This window comes from Amphibalanus amphitrite, unplaced genomic scaffold (genome assembly GCF_019059575.1).
Source record: "Amphibalanus amphitrite isolate SeventyFive unplaced genomic scaffold, NRLGWU_Aamphi_draft 000006F_arrow, whole genome shotgun sequence".
In the NCBI taxonomy this organism is placed as follows: domain Eukaryota; kingdom Metazoa; phylum Arthropoda; class Thecostraca; order Balanomorpha; family Balanidae; genus Amphibalanus; species Amphibalanus amphitrite.
Window position 1 is genome coordinate 2,018,516 of NW_024881502.1, and position 17,371 is coordinate 2,035,886.

Below are 17,371 nucleotides of genomic sequence, written 5' to 3' on the forward strand. Positions count from 1 at the left end.
AGATTTTGGTCAATATGTGTAAATTTAAATATGACCCGAAAATAGTATCTGCAATAAACCGCATAATTTGATCTGACCTCGGCTTGGCTTCTCTCCTCTACCGATTGGGGCTGTTCACCCTCAACTAAGTAGTTTTCTTGGCTGCATGCTGACCGCGTCACTTGTGCTAGAATTAGGTATGGTTGTTTTATCTTTGATCTACGAAAACCTTTTCCTACGCATTGTCTTCAACATTTCTTTTCTGAGATACGACTTTTGCGTAACATACAAAAAGTAGGTACCTAATAATAGGGCCGCGATGCCTGAATTGTGTTACTAGAACCTATGTACTGCGCAATGCGCATCTGATAGGAGTGTAGCCTATATGCCATTGCCTATTATTTTCCCTCGCTTTAATTCGCTACCATATTTCACTGTTTACTTACACATGACGGGCATAGGTTCGAAGAAGGTTGCTTAAAATGTAGACTTTGTTAATGTGTAAATGTGGACTGTGGTCACTGGTCATGTAGCTTACCTAGAAACTTGCATCACATGATGTCGATGATGATGATGATGATGATAATCTTTAGTTACCAGCAAAGCACACATAGATTGCTGGATATCCTACTATTTGTGTGATCTCAGTTAGCGTTACTAAGGGTGCGATATAGGGGACGGTGGGGCGGCGGCAGCTCTGTGCGTACGGCCTGCAGTGGCCGCCCGTCCAGCCTCCGCGCGGCCTGCGGTCACCGGTCACCGGCCGCGGCGGCGACCCCTCCCCGCCGGCGCCGGACCCCTCTCACCGGCGCGACGGATTGAAAACAGCTCGCCGGCGCCGGCGGCCGGCCGATGACGGACGGGAGCGGCCCGCCCGGCCGGCGCCGGCCGTCCTGGCGCGCTGCGCCTGCTGTTTGTGTCGGCCCGGTCCGCGGGCTGACGGATGGCCCGTCCGCGCTGACTCGCCGTGACGTGTCGGCAGGTTCCGCGCCACGGTGCGGGCGCAGTTCTTCTCGCACACGCACCTGGACGAGTTCCAGGTGGCGCTGGATGGGGCCGGCCGGCCCTTCTCCACCGTCTACATTGCGCCCTCAGTGTCGCCGTGGACCAGCCTGAACCCCGGCTACAAGATCTACCACGTCCAGCCGGACACCTGGGTGAGCGGGGCGCGCGCCGGCACGAGCTGCCGACACGAGCTGCCGACACACGGGCGACACACGGACTGCCGACACACGGGCGTAATCATGCATGTGTCTCCCGACCAGCGCCAACGGCACGTGGGACGTATTTGGTTATACAGGGTGTTTCACTAAAAGTGTCAAAAAGTAAATGCCTATTAAAGATATATAGAATATGCAAATCACGTGGCTGCGCACGTGGCTTTGTTGCAAATTTTTGGACATTTATTATTTATCCATTTAAGATATATTTTACACTCATACGGAGCGAGGGCAGGAGGCCAAAGTTACTGGTCATTTTTCCTTATGCAGAACAAGAACAGGTTATTTACACCGCAACAGGAGGGATGAATTACACTTATGTACATTTGGTGCCATCAGAAACATTGAAACCGTATGCCGACTTTTCAGGAAACTTTTTACTCTCTCACCTCGCTACGTTCCAGATTATAAAAGTTCCAAAGGGCTTGTTGAGAGGTTTAAAAGGGTTCCTTCGATGCCGGTTCCAGTCCAAAAAAGGCGGGGTTGCCCCCACCTCTCGGCGGAAACCGTTGAGAAGGTCAGGGTCTTTTTGAGGGCCTTTGAAGATAACAAGAAGCTAATTCCAACATCAGAAATAGCCAGGGCCTTACACGTTATTAAAATCAACCACTGTAACGGCTGTAGCCACCAGGAACTGACTGGACCAGAAGCTCCTGGGCCGAATTCAGCTGCCTCGCCGCCCGCCCCTGGCCAGCGCGAAGCCCCGATCTGTCACCGCTAAGCCTCTGGTTTGGTCAGTGACTCAGTAGCCCTCGCAGAGCTGAGGAAAACTCAAGTCGCATCACTTCGGGAGCTGAAGAGCACAATTCAAGGCTTTGCCGACAGTCTGGACGCTGAAGATGAAAACGGGCTGTGAGGCACCTCCGGACACGTGCCGAAACGGTGAATCAAAAGAAGGGGCAGATGTGTGGAATAGGTTTGAGTGACGGTGATATCGTTTTTATATATTCAAATGTCCAACAATTGCGGATGAAATGATATGCAAATTTCCTTAGAAAACATTGTTATAATGTGCATTATGACCTTTTACTTTTTGACACTTTTAGTGAAACACCCTGTAGATGAGAAATTTAGCCAGAAACATGCACTGGGGGCCCGGTATTTTCCAGGCCGCTATTAGGAGCGTGTCCGCGATGCAGTTGTCAAGCTCAGTCTGGCTGAATGAGCACATCGAGCGGCGGGTCGGAGGACGGTCACGTGTGCACTCATTACTGCAGTACACACGCTCTCCCCTGACCGCGCACCGATCGGCCAATCTGCGCAGGGGTTACACTCCGGTGACATCAGCGGCGCTGTGCAGCGCTAGTGCGCGCGCTCCGACCGGCGGCTGGCTGTCCCGACTCCGAGGGGCGCTCGCTGGTGCCGCCGTCCGGCGTCAGTTACTCCCGGCCTGAAATCATGGCCACCCCTCGCTGAGCCGATAGGGTCAACTTGGAAGGCGACGACGGTGCGGCCGAGCCCCGCTGCTCCCTCAGACACGGGCCGGCTCGTCAACACGTCTACACGAGTGACGTGCCATGGACGCGCCGCCCCGCGCCATCGGGCTCTCTCGTCTCAGCGCACCGCGCGGGCTCCGGTCGCAATTTATTAATGGAGGCCGCCGCACACGCCTCGAGGGAGACGATGGCGTCGCCGACTCCCGCATACTCCACCCATGAAGGCGCACTTGAACGAGCTTTCGAAATCTGAATCCGCCAAAGTGCGGCTCTGAGGGCGATGTGCCGGTGGCTGGCCGCCGCCCCGGCTGCGGAAATCCTCCAGGGCGCCGTCAGCCGGCGCCGTCAGCCGGTCTTCGGCGGCCGGTCAGTGACCTGTCGGCGGCCGGTCAGTGACCTGTCAGCAGCTGGTCAGTGACCTGTCGGCGCCCGACCGTGACCTGTCGGCGGCTGGTCAATGACCTGTCGGCGGCCGGTCAGTGACCTGTAGGCGGCCGGTCAGTGACCTGTCGGTGGCCGGTCAGTGACCTATAGGCGGCTGGTCAGTAACCTGTCGGCGGCTGACCGTGACCTGTCGGCGGCGGCCGACCGTAGCCGGGTACGTCTGCCCCAGCCTGGGTCTGTCCTCCCGTACATATGTAAACCATTCGCTTATATGTATATTTATGTACTTGTCACCGGAGGACCCCGGCGAGCTCCCCTGAGTAGGCCGGCGTCAGCGAGCTCAGCTGCCAGGTACCCGGCTCTGAGATGGGCGACACAATGGGACTCTGCCCCAGGCCGGGAGATGACCGATGGCATGGCTGCGGCGACAGGGCTGAGGACTCTCCTTCAGTGCTGCTACTCAGGCGGCACAGTGACACTACTGCGTCACTATTTCAGACAACAGCTAACGTCGCCAAAATGATCACTTATCAAACAAATAGAACGGTGAACTAAGCTCCAAGGCCTCCAAGGCCTCCACCCGGCTCTGAGATGGGCGACACAATGGGACTCTGCCCCAGGCCGGGAGATGACCGATGGCATGGCTGCGGCGACAGGGCTGAGGACTCTCCTTCAGTGCTGCTACTCAGGCGGCACAGTGACACTACTGCGTCACTATTTCAGACAACAGCTAACGTCGCCAAAATGATCACTTATCAAACAAATAGAACGGTGAACTAAGCTCCAAGGCCTTGAGTCCATTTCCTGAATGGTCTCGCGTCACCTTGCATTTATAGTCAGATCAGCAGAGTCCTCGCCCATAGCCGCACTGCTGAGATTGTGTGCGGGTCACTGCAGCCGACATGGTGATAAGTGAAGCCGAGGCGCACAGCTGCCCGGCGGCCTCTTGTTTGCACGCTACATAGTTTGACTCCGTCCAGACAGCACTGCACGCTGTCAACCAGCGTTGTATGTTTTTGCACCATGGCTGCGCCTCCGTAACCTCGATATCTGTACACATGCCGACCAAACATACACGGGCGATGGAGCGGGGCGTCACACTGTTGATATGCCCACGATCCATGAGCTGCACGTGCACAGCGTGTGACTCTCTAACCCTTGCACCCAAACTTGGTAACTTGGTGGTAATACTCTGTGACAGCCGCTGCTGCCGGCGGGTCCCCTAATGTGTGAGCGCTGACCTCTGTGCAGAATCCGTGACCTCTGACCTCTGTCTATGTAGTATCTGACCTCTGTCCAGGGTCTGTGAGCTCTGACCTCTGTGTAGTATCTGACCTCTGTGCAGTATCTGTGACCTCTAACCTCTGTCCAGTATCTGTGAGTGCTGACCTCTGTCTAGTATCTGACCTCCATCCAATGTCTGTGAGCTCTGACCTCTGTCTAGTATCTGACATCTGTCCAGTGTCTGTGAGCGCTGACCTCTGTCCAGTGTCTGTGAGCTCTAACCTCTGTCCAGTGTCTGTGAGTGCTGACCTCTGTCTAGTATCTGACCTCCATCCAATGTCTGTGAGCTCTGACCTCTGTCTAGTATCTGACATCTGTCCAGTGTCTGTGAGCGCTGACCTCTGTCCAGTGTCTGTGAGTGCTGACTTCTGTCTAGTATCTGACCTCTGTCCAGTATCTGTGAGCTCTGACCTCTGTCTAGTATTTGACCCCTGTCCAATGTCTGTGAGCTCTGATCAGTGTCTGACTTCTATCCAGAGCCAGTGAGCGCTGAGCGCTGACCTCTGACCAGTATATGACCTCTGTCCAGTGTCTGTGGTCGCTGACGTCACTGACCTTTGTGTCGGCAGGAGGTCATCGACACGGAGCACTGGGCGACAGACCTGGAGGTGGCTAACCGCAGCCCGCACAGGCTGCCGCGCTGGTTCGCGCTGGCCTCTGCCCGCCGCGCCTACCGGCTGGCGACGCTGCGCCCCGCCGACTGGCTCGCGCTGACCCGCCGCATGGCGCGCGACAGGAGGCTGTTCGACATCGTCTACTCCACCTACTGGGGAGGCTCCCGGCGGCGCAAACCCTGCCGCGCCTCCTGCAGAAAGAAGATCCTCTGCAACATCGTGACGTTCGACCGCAGCAGCGACCGCCACTGTGAGATCATCAAGAGCAAGCTCAAAGGCTGATGAGCGGGCCGGCGGTGCTGCGGAGGGGTTTGCGGGTCAGATGGCGTGGTGACGGGGTGCCAGACTGGCGGCGCTCTTCAGGCGGCTCTCAGTCCGCGGCTCATGTTGTGATCTCGTGCGTGTCGGTAATGTAACTCATACTGTAGGTATGTAGGTATGTCATACTGTAGGTATGTGAGGGAAGACCGGAAACTGCCGGCTGTTAGCGCTGAGCGCGGCGGGCGCCGCCTCCGAATCAGCCGCCGGCGCTTAGAGCGGCTGATGAGCTCGTGTTGTGTGTGTGCGCTGTGAGCTGCCGTCTGTGCGCTGTGAGCTGCCGTCTGTGCGCTGTGAGCTGCCGTATGTGTGCGCTGTGAACTGCCGTATGTGTGCGCTGTGAGCTGCCGTCTGTGTGCACTGTGAGCTGCCATATGTACGCTGTGAGCTGCCGTGTGTGTGTACGCTGTGAGCTGCCGTCTGTGTGCGCTGTGAGCTGCCGTGTGTGTGTACGCTGTGAGCTGCCGTGTTTGCGCGCTGTGAGCTACCCCAACTATTTGTGTCGTCACTAGTGACTCATCAGGAGATGCACTGTAGATACCATGTGTGCTGTTTACCTCATCCCGCTCCGGCGAACGGCGCGAGTCACCGGCGGACTTACCACGGGTGTGGCGGCCGCTGGGGCCGTGCCAGCCCCCCCTACCCTGCACGACATGCGCTGGCTCGTGACCAGTGCGGGTGAGCTCATACGGAGCACTGCGGGGGGCTGCAGGGACGGGGGCGGGCCTGTCACTCGGCCGGTCAGCGCGGGCTGTCCGGAGCTCTGGGTCAGTGGGCGCTGTGCGGCCAGCTCCTGCCGCCGGGTGTGCCGGGCGCGGCTCCGGGTCAGTGGGCGCCGCGCTGTGCGGCCAGCTTCTGCCGCCGGGTGTGCCGAGCGCGGCTCTGCGCTCTGCAGCTGCCCGCGCACATTGCCCCAAAAGACGGTAAATAACTTTTGAAAATACCTATCTCCAATTTTAGTGTTTTCTGGACCAAAATTTTGCAAGGAATCCGATGGTGTGGTCCCCGAGATCTGAAAAATTTCCATTTTGGAGATAGCACCTATTTTTTGAAAAAATAAATATTCGTCAGGCATAATAGTCAAATAAATTGAAAATATAATGAGTTAATTTTTGTAAGAACACTAGAATGTGTCGAACATGAATTAGAGATATATTTTAGCTGAGATGATACTATATCTGCGCATACATGTACATGAACTAGTACATTAACCCTCGTCGGCCGAGAAGGGGTGGGGCGGGTGCCGCCTCATAGGGCTTTTCGCGATAGCTTAAAACTCGCTTAGGGTAGACAGCTGAAACTTGGTACCTATACCTAATCTTTTATTCAAACTGGATCTTTTGACCTCAACTGCGTTTTCAGGTCAGGTCAGGTCACTGACCTATGACGTCATAAATAAACCTCTGCGAAGTCCCCAGATGTTGCAACTTTGCAACGCCCTCAGTGCCAGAGGAACTTTCACAGGAAGATGGAAGTTACAGGACGTAGTATCCTTCTGAGGTCTCACAACTTGTTTATCTCGGATTTAACCTAAATGTCACATGAGGTCAGGTCGGTCACGTGACCTCACCATTATAAGTCAATGGGGGAAATATTGAAACTGTTATTTTGGCGCCGGAAATGATCCAAAACTATCCCAAGCACATGAAATCGTGGTTTCATGATCGGACCTTACAAAGAGTGCATGAAACCACGATTTCATGTGCTTGGGTCAGTTTTTAGACAATTTCCGGCGTCAAAATAACAGTTTTCATATTTCCCTCCATTGACTTAATATGGTGAGGTCACGTGACCGAACTGACCTCATCTGACATTTGGGAAAAATCTGAGATATACAATTTGTGAGACCTCTAAAGGATACTACGTCCTGTAAGTTTCATCTTCCTGTGAAAGTTCCTCTGGCACTGAGGGCGTTGCAAAGTTGCAACTTCTGAGGACCGTGCAGAGGTTCATTTATGACGTCATAGGTCAGTGACCTGACCTGACCTGAAAACGCAGTTGGTGTCAAAAGATCCAGCTTGAATAAAATATTAGGTATGCCAAGTTTCAGCTGTTTTCCCTCAGCGTGTTTTGAGCTATCGCGAAAAACCGGGCTATGAGGCGGCATCCGCCCCACCCCTTCTCGGCCGAAGAGGGTTAATGTACTAATTCATGTACATGTATGAGCAGATATAGTATCATCTCAGCTAAAATATATCACTAATTCATGTTCGATACATTCTAGTGTTAGTATAAATATTCACTCATTATATTTTCAATTTATTTGACTTTTGTGCATGACGAATATTTACTTTTCCAAAAATAGGTGCTATCTCCAAAATGGAAATTTTTCAGATTTCAGGGACCACACCATCGGATTCCTCGCAAAATTTTGGTTCAGAAAACACTAAAATTGGAGATAAGTATTTTCGAAAGTTATTTACCGTCTGTTGGAGCAATGTGCGCGGGCAGGGCCTCGTTTCATAAAGCGAGTCCGTAATCTACGTCGGTTTTTGGGCTTGTATTGCAAGCGAATGCGAAGCGATAAATTTATTTCCCCTTCTCCCTTCTGTTCTTGCTTGCAAGATAAATAAAATCAACGAGTCAAACTATCGTCATCGCTTCACATGCACTTGCAATACAAGACCAAAAACCGGCGTAAGTTACGGACTCACTTTATGAAACGAGGCTCATATGACGCCGGCTGGGGGACCCGGCCTGTGGGACCCGGCAGAGTGGGAACCTGGCGTCACCTGGACCGGCTGTACGAGGTCGGAGCCGGGTGACACTCCGTTGTGATAACGTTGTGCATACGTGCCTACCCATCGCAATAACAATAAACCGCAGTCATTTTCGGACGTGTGTAGTGGCCCGTTTGCCAGTTTTCCTTGCTTCCCTGGCCGATCAGCTGCCGGGCGCGATCCCGCATTACGCTGAGGCGCCGCGGCGGGCGCGTGGCGACAGGTTGCACTCGCCACTGGCGGCTTAGCCGAGCTGTGGGAATTTTCAGCCGGAGCCGGGCTCCTCTCGGGAGCGGCCCAGGTGGGCGGATTGGCCGGATCGCGCCGTGCCGCCGCCCGCCTGGCACACCGGAGTGAGCGCGCCGCGCCTCCGGTCCGGATACGCCCCCGGACAGAGCTGTGAGGGCGGCCAGAGTGAGGCGGCCCGGCCCGACTGAGAGGTCAGCTCCCGCGACACCGCCAGAGCCCCAGTCCCGCCCAGCGGGGAGCTCAGCTGCAACACACACGGGGCTGACCATGCAGTATCGTCCAGCGGTGTGGGACCGATCGGCGCCTCAAATGGGATGGTTCACGTGAGCCACGGCAGTGTATTTGCAATGATGCTGCCGCGGCGCCGGCCGGTCCGACCGCGGCGTGGCAAGACCGGCCGCTGACGTAGTGCCGGAAGTGACAGCAAGTCTGCCGGTCAGCCTTCGGACAGACTAAAAATAGCAGCGGCCTCCGCCAGCAACGGTGCAGTCAACCCCCAGACACACACGCTGGCAATGACGCGGAACGCATCTACCATCTACGCAACGTAAATGCCTTTTCAGGTCGAGGACCTGTCATGATATCCAATCCACATAACAGCTGTCATCAAACGTTATTACATATGTAGGCACGTCTTTAAACGATAGGTCAGACCCGCTGAATAGGAACAATTATCAATGAGCATTGGCCATTGGGTTGAGCCAGTTGAGGTATTTTCCAGCACGTTCTAACAAGCAGTACACGGTTGAGCAGGTAACAGAATATCTGTTAAACTCGCACCCTGCTGGAGTGGGGTGGTTGAACGCCCCTCCTGTGTTTTTTTTCGCGTCCGTGCCGTAGTTAGTTTTTTTTTCGTCTTTTTTTTCTGCACACCTTATCATACATCTTTTCTATACACTGTGCTTTTCTGCGCATGTTGTTGTGACGGATCGTTTTGAAACTTTCAGTAATCGAGAACCGCAACATTATGTGCAAAATGCATATCTCGGAATTTTGATATCGGTGACCTTACGTCAGGTCAATTTTGCGACCTCTCCATTAGGCCTACACCCAAGTCAATGGGAGAAAATTCGGAAGACGCCTCGCTTGGATCAGCGTCATTTTAAATACCATACACCGACTTACAAGGTAACATGGACATACTGAACCGGAAAATGGCACCCGCGACCCTTCCTCATGTGCGTGAGGTCATCTCAGGTCACGACTTGGCGTAAAACAGTTTTTTTGCCAATAACTCTGAAAGAGACATGCTATAGCGATGAAAACGCCTTACATGTGCTCAGCTCAACGATGCGGATCGACTGATAGCGACACGACCTTTTCTGGTCGCGTCATGACCTTGAGCTGAGGTCATTGTTTTCAAATAAGCCTTTCAGGGTCAAATCATAATCCAGTTTATTTAATGCATCTGAACGGGAGGAAAACGATGCTAGTAAAAGTAACCTCGTGCAATTTTTAAGTCAAACGTTATTGCAGAATAACTGTTCCCCGCAAAAAACGTAAATTTTGGCAGTTTTTGCCCCCGCAGGCTAAGCCGTTGACCTTAGGTCAAATTTAAGGACATTACCTACACTTGAGAGCCAGAGTTTTTCAGAGACAGAGAGTTTTTCCGCTATAACTTGGTCAAAAAAGGAGGTATCTATCTAAAATTTGGTATGTAGATAGAGGAGCGAGGAACTATCATGCATATTCCGTTTTTTTTCGAAATTCGAAAAACTTTTGGGATTGTTTTGCTTTTTTATAAAAAACAACTTAATTTGATTTTGCGGGGTCAAAATCACAAAAATGTGAAAACCCGAGATAGCAGCTTTGTAGCGCCGTTTTTTCTACACGACCACACAAAGAACTTTGAACTTGCTTGTTAACTGTAGCTTTTGTGTGCGTTTCAACATTTCATATTTTTTTGCTCATTTCTGCTCGAGCATAACCTCAGTTTGACCTGAATACATTGAATGAATTGATGCCGCTGAGGGTACCGCAAGTTTCGTGTTGATCCGTCGAACGGTCGGAAAGATATGGCCGAGAAACGGGACAAGACAGTACCGCATCATTCAGATGTGCTTATTCGTGGCCCACAGAACAGCTCTGTGGGGACAAACAAAATCTCAGCCCCGCGCCTTCCTCCGTGTTCTCGCCAAAGTGTCATTTGATTGGCCTATAGGTATAGGTATCCAGTACCGCACGCTGTCGGCACCAGTGGCGTCCTCCATTTACCGCCAATACCATAATAAATCCAGCTCAACAAATCGAAGTCGAGCCATCAGTGACGTGCGCCCATAAATCAGGCCGACCGGACAGAGCGGTGGGCTCCGCGGTCCGGCGGGACGCTCTCGGGTCTGGAGGAAGTCGTGGACAGCGGACAACGGACAGTGGACAGTGGACAGTGGACAGGGGACAGGGGGGGGGGGGGCATTCCACGATAGATCGTACCAGGCCCGTCACCCTCATCTCTCATATTTTGATGAAAATTGGTACTAGGGGTAATCATAGGCTCCAAAAACATCTGTCAAATTTTCAGACTTCTCAGATGAAAACTTTTTGAGCTACATTGCATAATATTTTCTAAACTTCAGATTGTAAGGGTGAGTTTGATGAGCTATAACTCAAAAACGAGCTAAGAAAGCAACAAACGGTAAACAGCTTTGAACTAACGATGAATCAAAGATTAATACAGCTTTTTTAAAATTGGAAAGAACAGCTTTGTATATTGAAAAAAGTCGTAATATTTTTTTTAAAATTGTCTATAACGGCCCTTCGGACCAAATTTTTTGCCATTTTTATTCCTTCAAAATAAAGTTCAGGTCATTCAAAATCGACATGCAAAAAATTAGAAGGGTGTTCTTTCTATAAGTTCCTCATTTTAATGCATACAAAATGGGTTTCCGGGGGTCGGTACGACCCCAGCTCGCCGTTTCGCCTCTAATGGAGCTAGAGCCTTGCGGAAAAAACGAGCATGTGCGCCGTTACAAGGTGCATCGAATGATACCACATTTTAAGGTCTCGGGTTCATTGGTGACCGAGTCCACGACAAAGCCAGCCAGCGCGGCGCTGGACAAACAGCGCCGCCACAGAGATGGTTAACAGTCGGGTCAGGCCACGAAGCTGGGTGAATGAGATCATATTGCCCATCATTCGATTCGCAAGGTCTTCCCGAGTCCATTGGTAGCTTTCCCATCTCTCTAGCTCAATTTGATCGAGAGTTATTGACGAAAAACTCTTATGACCCTAGTGACGTACGAATGACGTCACGCAAGGTCAACATTGCAAACGTGAGGCAAAAATGACTTCAATTGGACTTTCAGTAACCAGTGATGTCGCTAGGCAGCTTTACCACGCCATTTGTAGGCTCTCTTCCCGAAATCACAATTCGAGACCATTACGGTGACGCAAAATAAGCACATTTATAGAAAGAGCACCTTCCTAATTTTTTGCATACCTACTACTTAATAATGATCCAAAAATGCTTTTCAGTAAATAAAAATTCAAAAAATTTGGTCCCAAAGGCATAAAAATGCAAATGAAAGGAAACTCGATGTGTTATATATAAAAAATAGTTTATATTTCAAAATTTTAAAAATGCATATCATTCTTTGTTTCAATGCAAGTTCAATGCCGTATAGCATTTGGCATTTAGATTATCCGTCTTAGTGTTACAGCTCGCCAAACTTGGCGCTGCAACGCAAGATCCAAAACATGTTATACATTATAACTCGAAAACTGCTCATCGGATTAGCCTGAAATTGTCACAGGAGGATTCAGAGCCCCTGATTACCCCTTAGACCAATTATCGTTAAAATCCGAGAGATGAGGGTGTCAAATTGGAAAAAAGTGGTACGATCTATCGTGGAATGCCCCAGGGGACAGTGGACAGGGGACAGCGGACAGTGGACAGTGGACAGGGGACAGGGGACAGTGGACAGTGGACAGTGGACAATGGACTGGGGACAGTGGACAGTGGACAGTAGGCAGCGGACATAAGTGGACAGTGGACAGTGGACAGTGGACAGTGGACAGTGGACAGTGGACAGGGGACAGGGGACAGGGGACAGTGGACAGTGGACTGGGGACAGTGGACTGGGGACAGTAGACAGTGGACAATGGACTGGGGACAGTAGACAGCGGACAGTGGACAGTGGACAGTGGACAGTGGACAGTGGACGGTGGACAGTGGACAGTGGACAATGGACTGGGGACAGTGGACAGTGGACAGTAGGCAGCGGACATAAGTGGACAGTGGACAGTGGACAGTGGACAGTGGACAGTGATCAGCGGACGGTGGACAGTGGACAGTGGACGGTGGACAGTGGACAGTGGACAATGGACTGGGGACAGTAGACAGTGGACAGCGGACAGAAGACAGTGGACAGGGGACAGCGGACAGCGGACACTCGATCAGCCGGCGCCGCTCGCTGCAGGTGCTGGGCCGCGGCACCGTACCGCTCGTGCCGCAGCACCGTACCTACCGCTCGGGCCGCAGCACCGTACCGCTCGTGCCGCAGCACCGTACCGCTCGGGCCGCAGCCGGCCGCCTGAAATAACCACCCACTCTCCCGCCACACCGAACCAATCGGCTCGTCAGCCTCATCCACGAAAATGTTGCCGTCGACTGATGGGCATCAGTTTCCCATGTTCGGGCTAACAATTGTTTGAGGTTTCGAGAAGCTACACCGTTTGCCGCTAAACATGCTCTCTGATTGTCTCGGCGGCGTTTGGCGCGAGCTGTGAGAGCTCCTGTTACATGACACCGCATTATTGTCCGAGAGTAAGGGTCGCGGGATGTGGTCCGGGCTGTCAATGTGTGTGTGTGTGGGGGGGGGGGGGGGTGCGTGCGCTAATGCTTTTAACTACTTCTTTATTGCGATGACCGATGACTGAGCTGACTGCAGCCTGCATGATTTTATCCATTACCTTGGGGGGCAATAATAGCCACGACTGATTGTGGAATGCCACAATCAGTCTGTCAGTCACAATTACAATATTGTATTGCAACAGTGATACAATACAATAGTTACCAATCACCGAGTTCTGCCCTCAGCGCTGGGCTGACGGTCACCGTCAGGGCAGAGGCGGCGGCCGAGCTTTTTTATGGGGTGCAACATCTCCTTTGATCCCAAAGGCCCTCTCTGGCAGGCTTATGACCTTCCTCGCTTAGCAAATCAATTATCGTTTTCAGGGACTTTTTCTTGGGATATAAGGCAGATATTATGTGATTTACAAATAAGTATAAATGATGCTTAGGTATTTGGTTATTATTAGGCGAAAAGTATATGACACAAAATTTGTTTAAGCTGATAGATAGGGATGAAGGGAATTTTTCGGATGGATTATTCGCCCCCTACCCCTTTCAGCCGATGATTCAAAATCTGCCTCCTCTGCCTCCTAAATGCGTCAAGCCAGCTAGCAGCGACGTCAAACTTTCAGTAGGCACTTTATAATACATCATTTTGACATTGTCCGGAAAATTTAAGCAAAATCCGTCGGTAAAATGTTTGAAAAAAGAGCGTTTAAATGACGGCATGTCACGCCGTTAGTACCTAAAATAAGCTGCAAAACTTCAAAAGGATCGAAGTACTAGCATCTCCAGTTTTTTTTTTCAAGGAATCAAGAAGAGAAAACAAGCATGCACGTGGTTGTAGGACATTTTTTGGCTATCTCGGTTTTTTGAAAATTCTTATTTTTTTCAAAACAGTGATTTTGTGGAGAAAATCGTTACGAAATCCAAAAATTTGAGTTTATAAAGAACGCATTGGTAGAGACGTACGGTCTGTGCACGTGCATCCCAAGTTTAAAAGAATCAGCTAAAAAACGTAGGTGGTATTCAAAGTTTAGTAGACTCAAAAGCGCAAAACGTAAGAAATTATAAAAAATTGGACTTTATTCCTAATATTTTTCTGTAATGTTCTTTTACGAGTATATAGAGGACTTAGAGGTATTCACGCCTGCCTCGAGCATTGCTGCACCTCGCGATAACGTGCAGTTAGTGGTAGCGGAATTGTTCAGCCAGCTATCATGGCTGCGCCCCGAAGCGTTCAGATAAAGTGACGCCATTACGCTATATTCGCGTGCGGGTATCCAGCACTGCAGCTTGATCCGTACTTTTGCGCGTTAGTGCTGCTCAGCTTATGCTAATCGTCGTCCATGAAGAGCCTGGCTGGCTATGACGGCGTCCTGCCGTGTTTGAAGTTTGTGTCCGCCCACGGGGCGCCGGCAGAGAAACACGCCTGTGCGGGCGGCCCGGCTGTCTTCAGCTGACAGGCATCTGTAGTGTTAATGATCTTGATAAATTTCAAATAAGGTTCAACCCTCCCCCAGCCGATGATTGGGCGCGCCACTCAGCAGCCTTGCAGAAAGTTTTCTGTGATTGGCTAAAACTCGTTACTCGTTAGCGATAGTGGCATACCTACCTGGCCTTTTATTCAAGCCAGATCTTCCGAGACGAGCTGCCAATTTTGAGGTCAGGTAAGGTCTGGCCAAGACTGATTGGGTCTGATTGGGTCTGATCGGGTCTGGCTAGGAGTGATGGGGTCTGATCAGGTCTGATCGGGTCTATTCAAGGCACTGGCCATTTCGAGCACTGGACACATTGTGCCCTGGACATTATGAACCCTGGCCTAAATAATAGGGGAGAGCGGGGCCAGTTGAACCACTTTTTATATATTGACATGCACAGCGAGATCTAGTTGTCATATCAAAAAATGCACAATGCCATGAAAAAATATGCTCTTTTGGCTTCATTTTGAGATATGTAAAATTATGTTTCAAACATATTTTGCTGCCAAACGCATGCTTATAAAACGGCTCTACGCCCGTTTCAAATGACCCCGATGCGAGGGTCAATTGAACCAGCCCATGGGGTCAATTGCACCTATCCTTAACAATGGGATGTTTTCCTCTTTAAGGCCACTTTCTTAACCCTCGCCCCGTTGGGGGGGGGGGGGCCATTTTGGCCCCCCCTGTGGTTTTTCCTGAATAGCAAGAAAACGGCGGCGCGCAGCGCCGCCAAATTTTCAGTACCTTCCCGGGCATCAATTTGACACCTTCACACCAAATTTCAAGTCTTAGGTCACTTTAGGTCAGGAGTTATTGAGGTCAAACTGAGGTCATGTTCGAGCAAAAATGAGCAAAAAACATGCAATCTTAAAACGCTCACCAAATCTACAGTTATCAAGCAATTTCAAAGTTCTTTATATGGTCTAGTAGACAAAAAGCGGCGCTACAAAACTGCTATCTCGGATTTTTAAAATTTTTGGTTTTTGACCAAAAAAAAATTCAAAAAAATGATTTTTTTAGAAAAACTTTGAAAAAATCCAAAAATTTTCCGAATTTCGAAAAACCCGGAATATATGTGATAGTCCCAGCGCTCTTCTATATACATACCAAATTTCAGATCGAAATCTCGTTTTTTGGCCAAGTTATAGCGAAAAAACTGTTCAAAAATGACGACGTCAAAATTTTGAACTCAATTTTTAGCAATTCTAGACCACGTACGGCAAAACAAAGACCACCATTGAACTCCCCGCGACGAGCTGCATCGATTCGATACCCATTTTATGCAAAAATATTAACTTTGAAATTTGACCTAATTTGACCTGACCTTGACCTGACCTTGACCTGACCTTGACCAAAACGTGATCTAAGCTGGCCCCAAAGGCTGCCTGACCCATATAATCGCATTTGTCATGTAAAATGGACCATAAAACATGTATCACACGACACTTTCATATTGTGACCCCCCCGTGACCTGACCTCTGTGACCTGACCTGGTATCAGTGACCTCAAATAGCAAAATATGTGTTTGAAGAACATTTCCCCATCGATGACTTTCAATGAAATGCATTTTACTCGATTTTACAACGCATTTCTTGAAGTGCCTGTAAACGGTGAAAATTGGACCTTTGACCTGACCTGTGACGTCATCGGTTTGACCTAGGTCAATAAAATTGGGTCACAAGGTAGTTCCCCGTTGGGGCTATCCAACGCCGTTTACCGCTTGTCGCTATGTTGCGTGGTTCTCGAGATCTTAGGGGGGGCCAAAATGGCCCCCCCCCCAACGGGGCGCGTTGCTCGGCAGAGCCCAACGGGGCGCGGGTTAAGGAGATATTTTGTCCGGTTTACTTTTCCAAATGCTACATTCAATAGGTCGTTGGAAAGCTAAAAGTGCAAAGTTCCTCATAATAGGTGACATACAGTACATAGACTATGGTAAAATGGGTGGATGAGGAAAATGAGAAATATCTCAGGCTAAAGTGTGGTTTCAAGCAAAAGGCTGGAGAAAAAGGGGTAAAAAATTGAGCTCTATTAAACTACTATTTAAGTTTAAAAGCTCATTTCAAAGGTGGACTATTTCCTTTAATGTTTACAGCCCTTGAACAATAACCATTGCAAAGGTCACCGGGGTCCATTGAAACGGCCTGTGGCCCTGTTTCAACTGACCCTCAGAGAAGCGTTTCAATTGACCCCATCCGCTCCCGCCATCTCGCACGCGCCGTAAAGCACATGTCAAACGAGCTGGAGGGACGGCATCATGCTGAATGAAGGGCCAAATAAGGTGTTATTCCGGAGCCAGGAGTTCTTCTTTCAGCAAACAAAGGTATAAAAGATATCACAAAATATTCATAAAAACGATTTCTCCCAAACGCCCCTCAAAAACACAAAAACAAGTGTCAAATCAAAATTACCGTCCGTTTGCCGCCCAAACGCCGTTGACAAAGGAAGTGGTGGAGCGCGGATGCGCAGTGGTGTCGGCAACGCCATATGTTGCATACTGTTGAAAATAAAGCCATGTTTCATCTGACCCCGTGTTTCAACTGGCCCCGCTCTCCCCTACGCACCCGCGGTCGGCGCGCTCGGCGGGACTGCCCCCGACCGGCGAGGGGAGCCCCGGGCCGGGCCGTCGCCGGTCGTTGGGCCGTTTCACGGCGCGCAGGGAGGGCCCGCGGCGTGCTCGGGGGATGCCTTGGAGCGGGACGGGCCCGCCGCGGTGCAGGGCGTGCTTGTTGAGCAGACGGCCGGTCCAAGAACGCGTCCCCTAGCCGTACCGCCCAGCGACCGTGCATGGCGAGAGAGGGAGCGGCTACCAGAATAACGGCAAAACCGGAATAACGGTACCGGAATAAACTCGTAACACCAGTGGTGTTCGGCGGCCATCTCACGCTAGGTGCGGTAGG

General features: G+C 50.8%; 1 protein-coding gene across 1 annotated transcript in view; it reads left to right on the forward strand.

The window, feature by feature from the left end:
- Positions 1-6,052, forward strand: part of LOC122377693 (sphingomyelin phosphodiesterase-like) — a 61,481-nt gene extending 55,429 nt beyond the window's left edge. The window contains exons 6-7 of the mRNA XM_043358028.1: positions 962-1,136; positions 4,873-6,052. Coding sequence (XP_043213963.1) covers positions 962-1,136; positions 4,873-5,199 — 502 coding nt within the window. The 3' untranslated portion in view covers positions 5,200-6,052. The remainder of the gene's footprint in view (positions 1-961; positions 1,137-4,872) is intronic.
- The last annotated feature ends 11,319 nt before the right edge of the window (positions 6,053-17,371 follow it).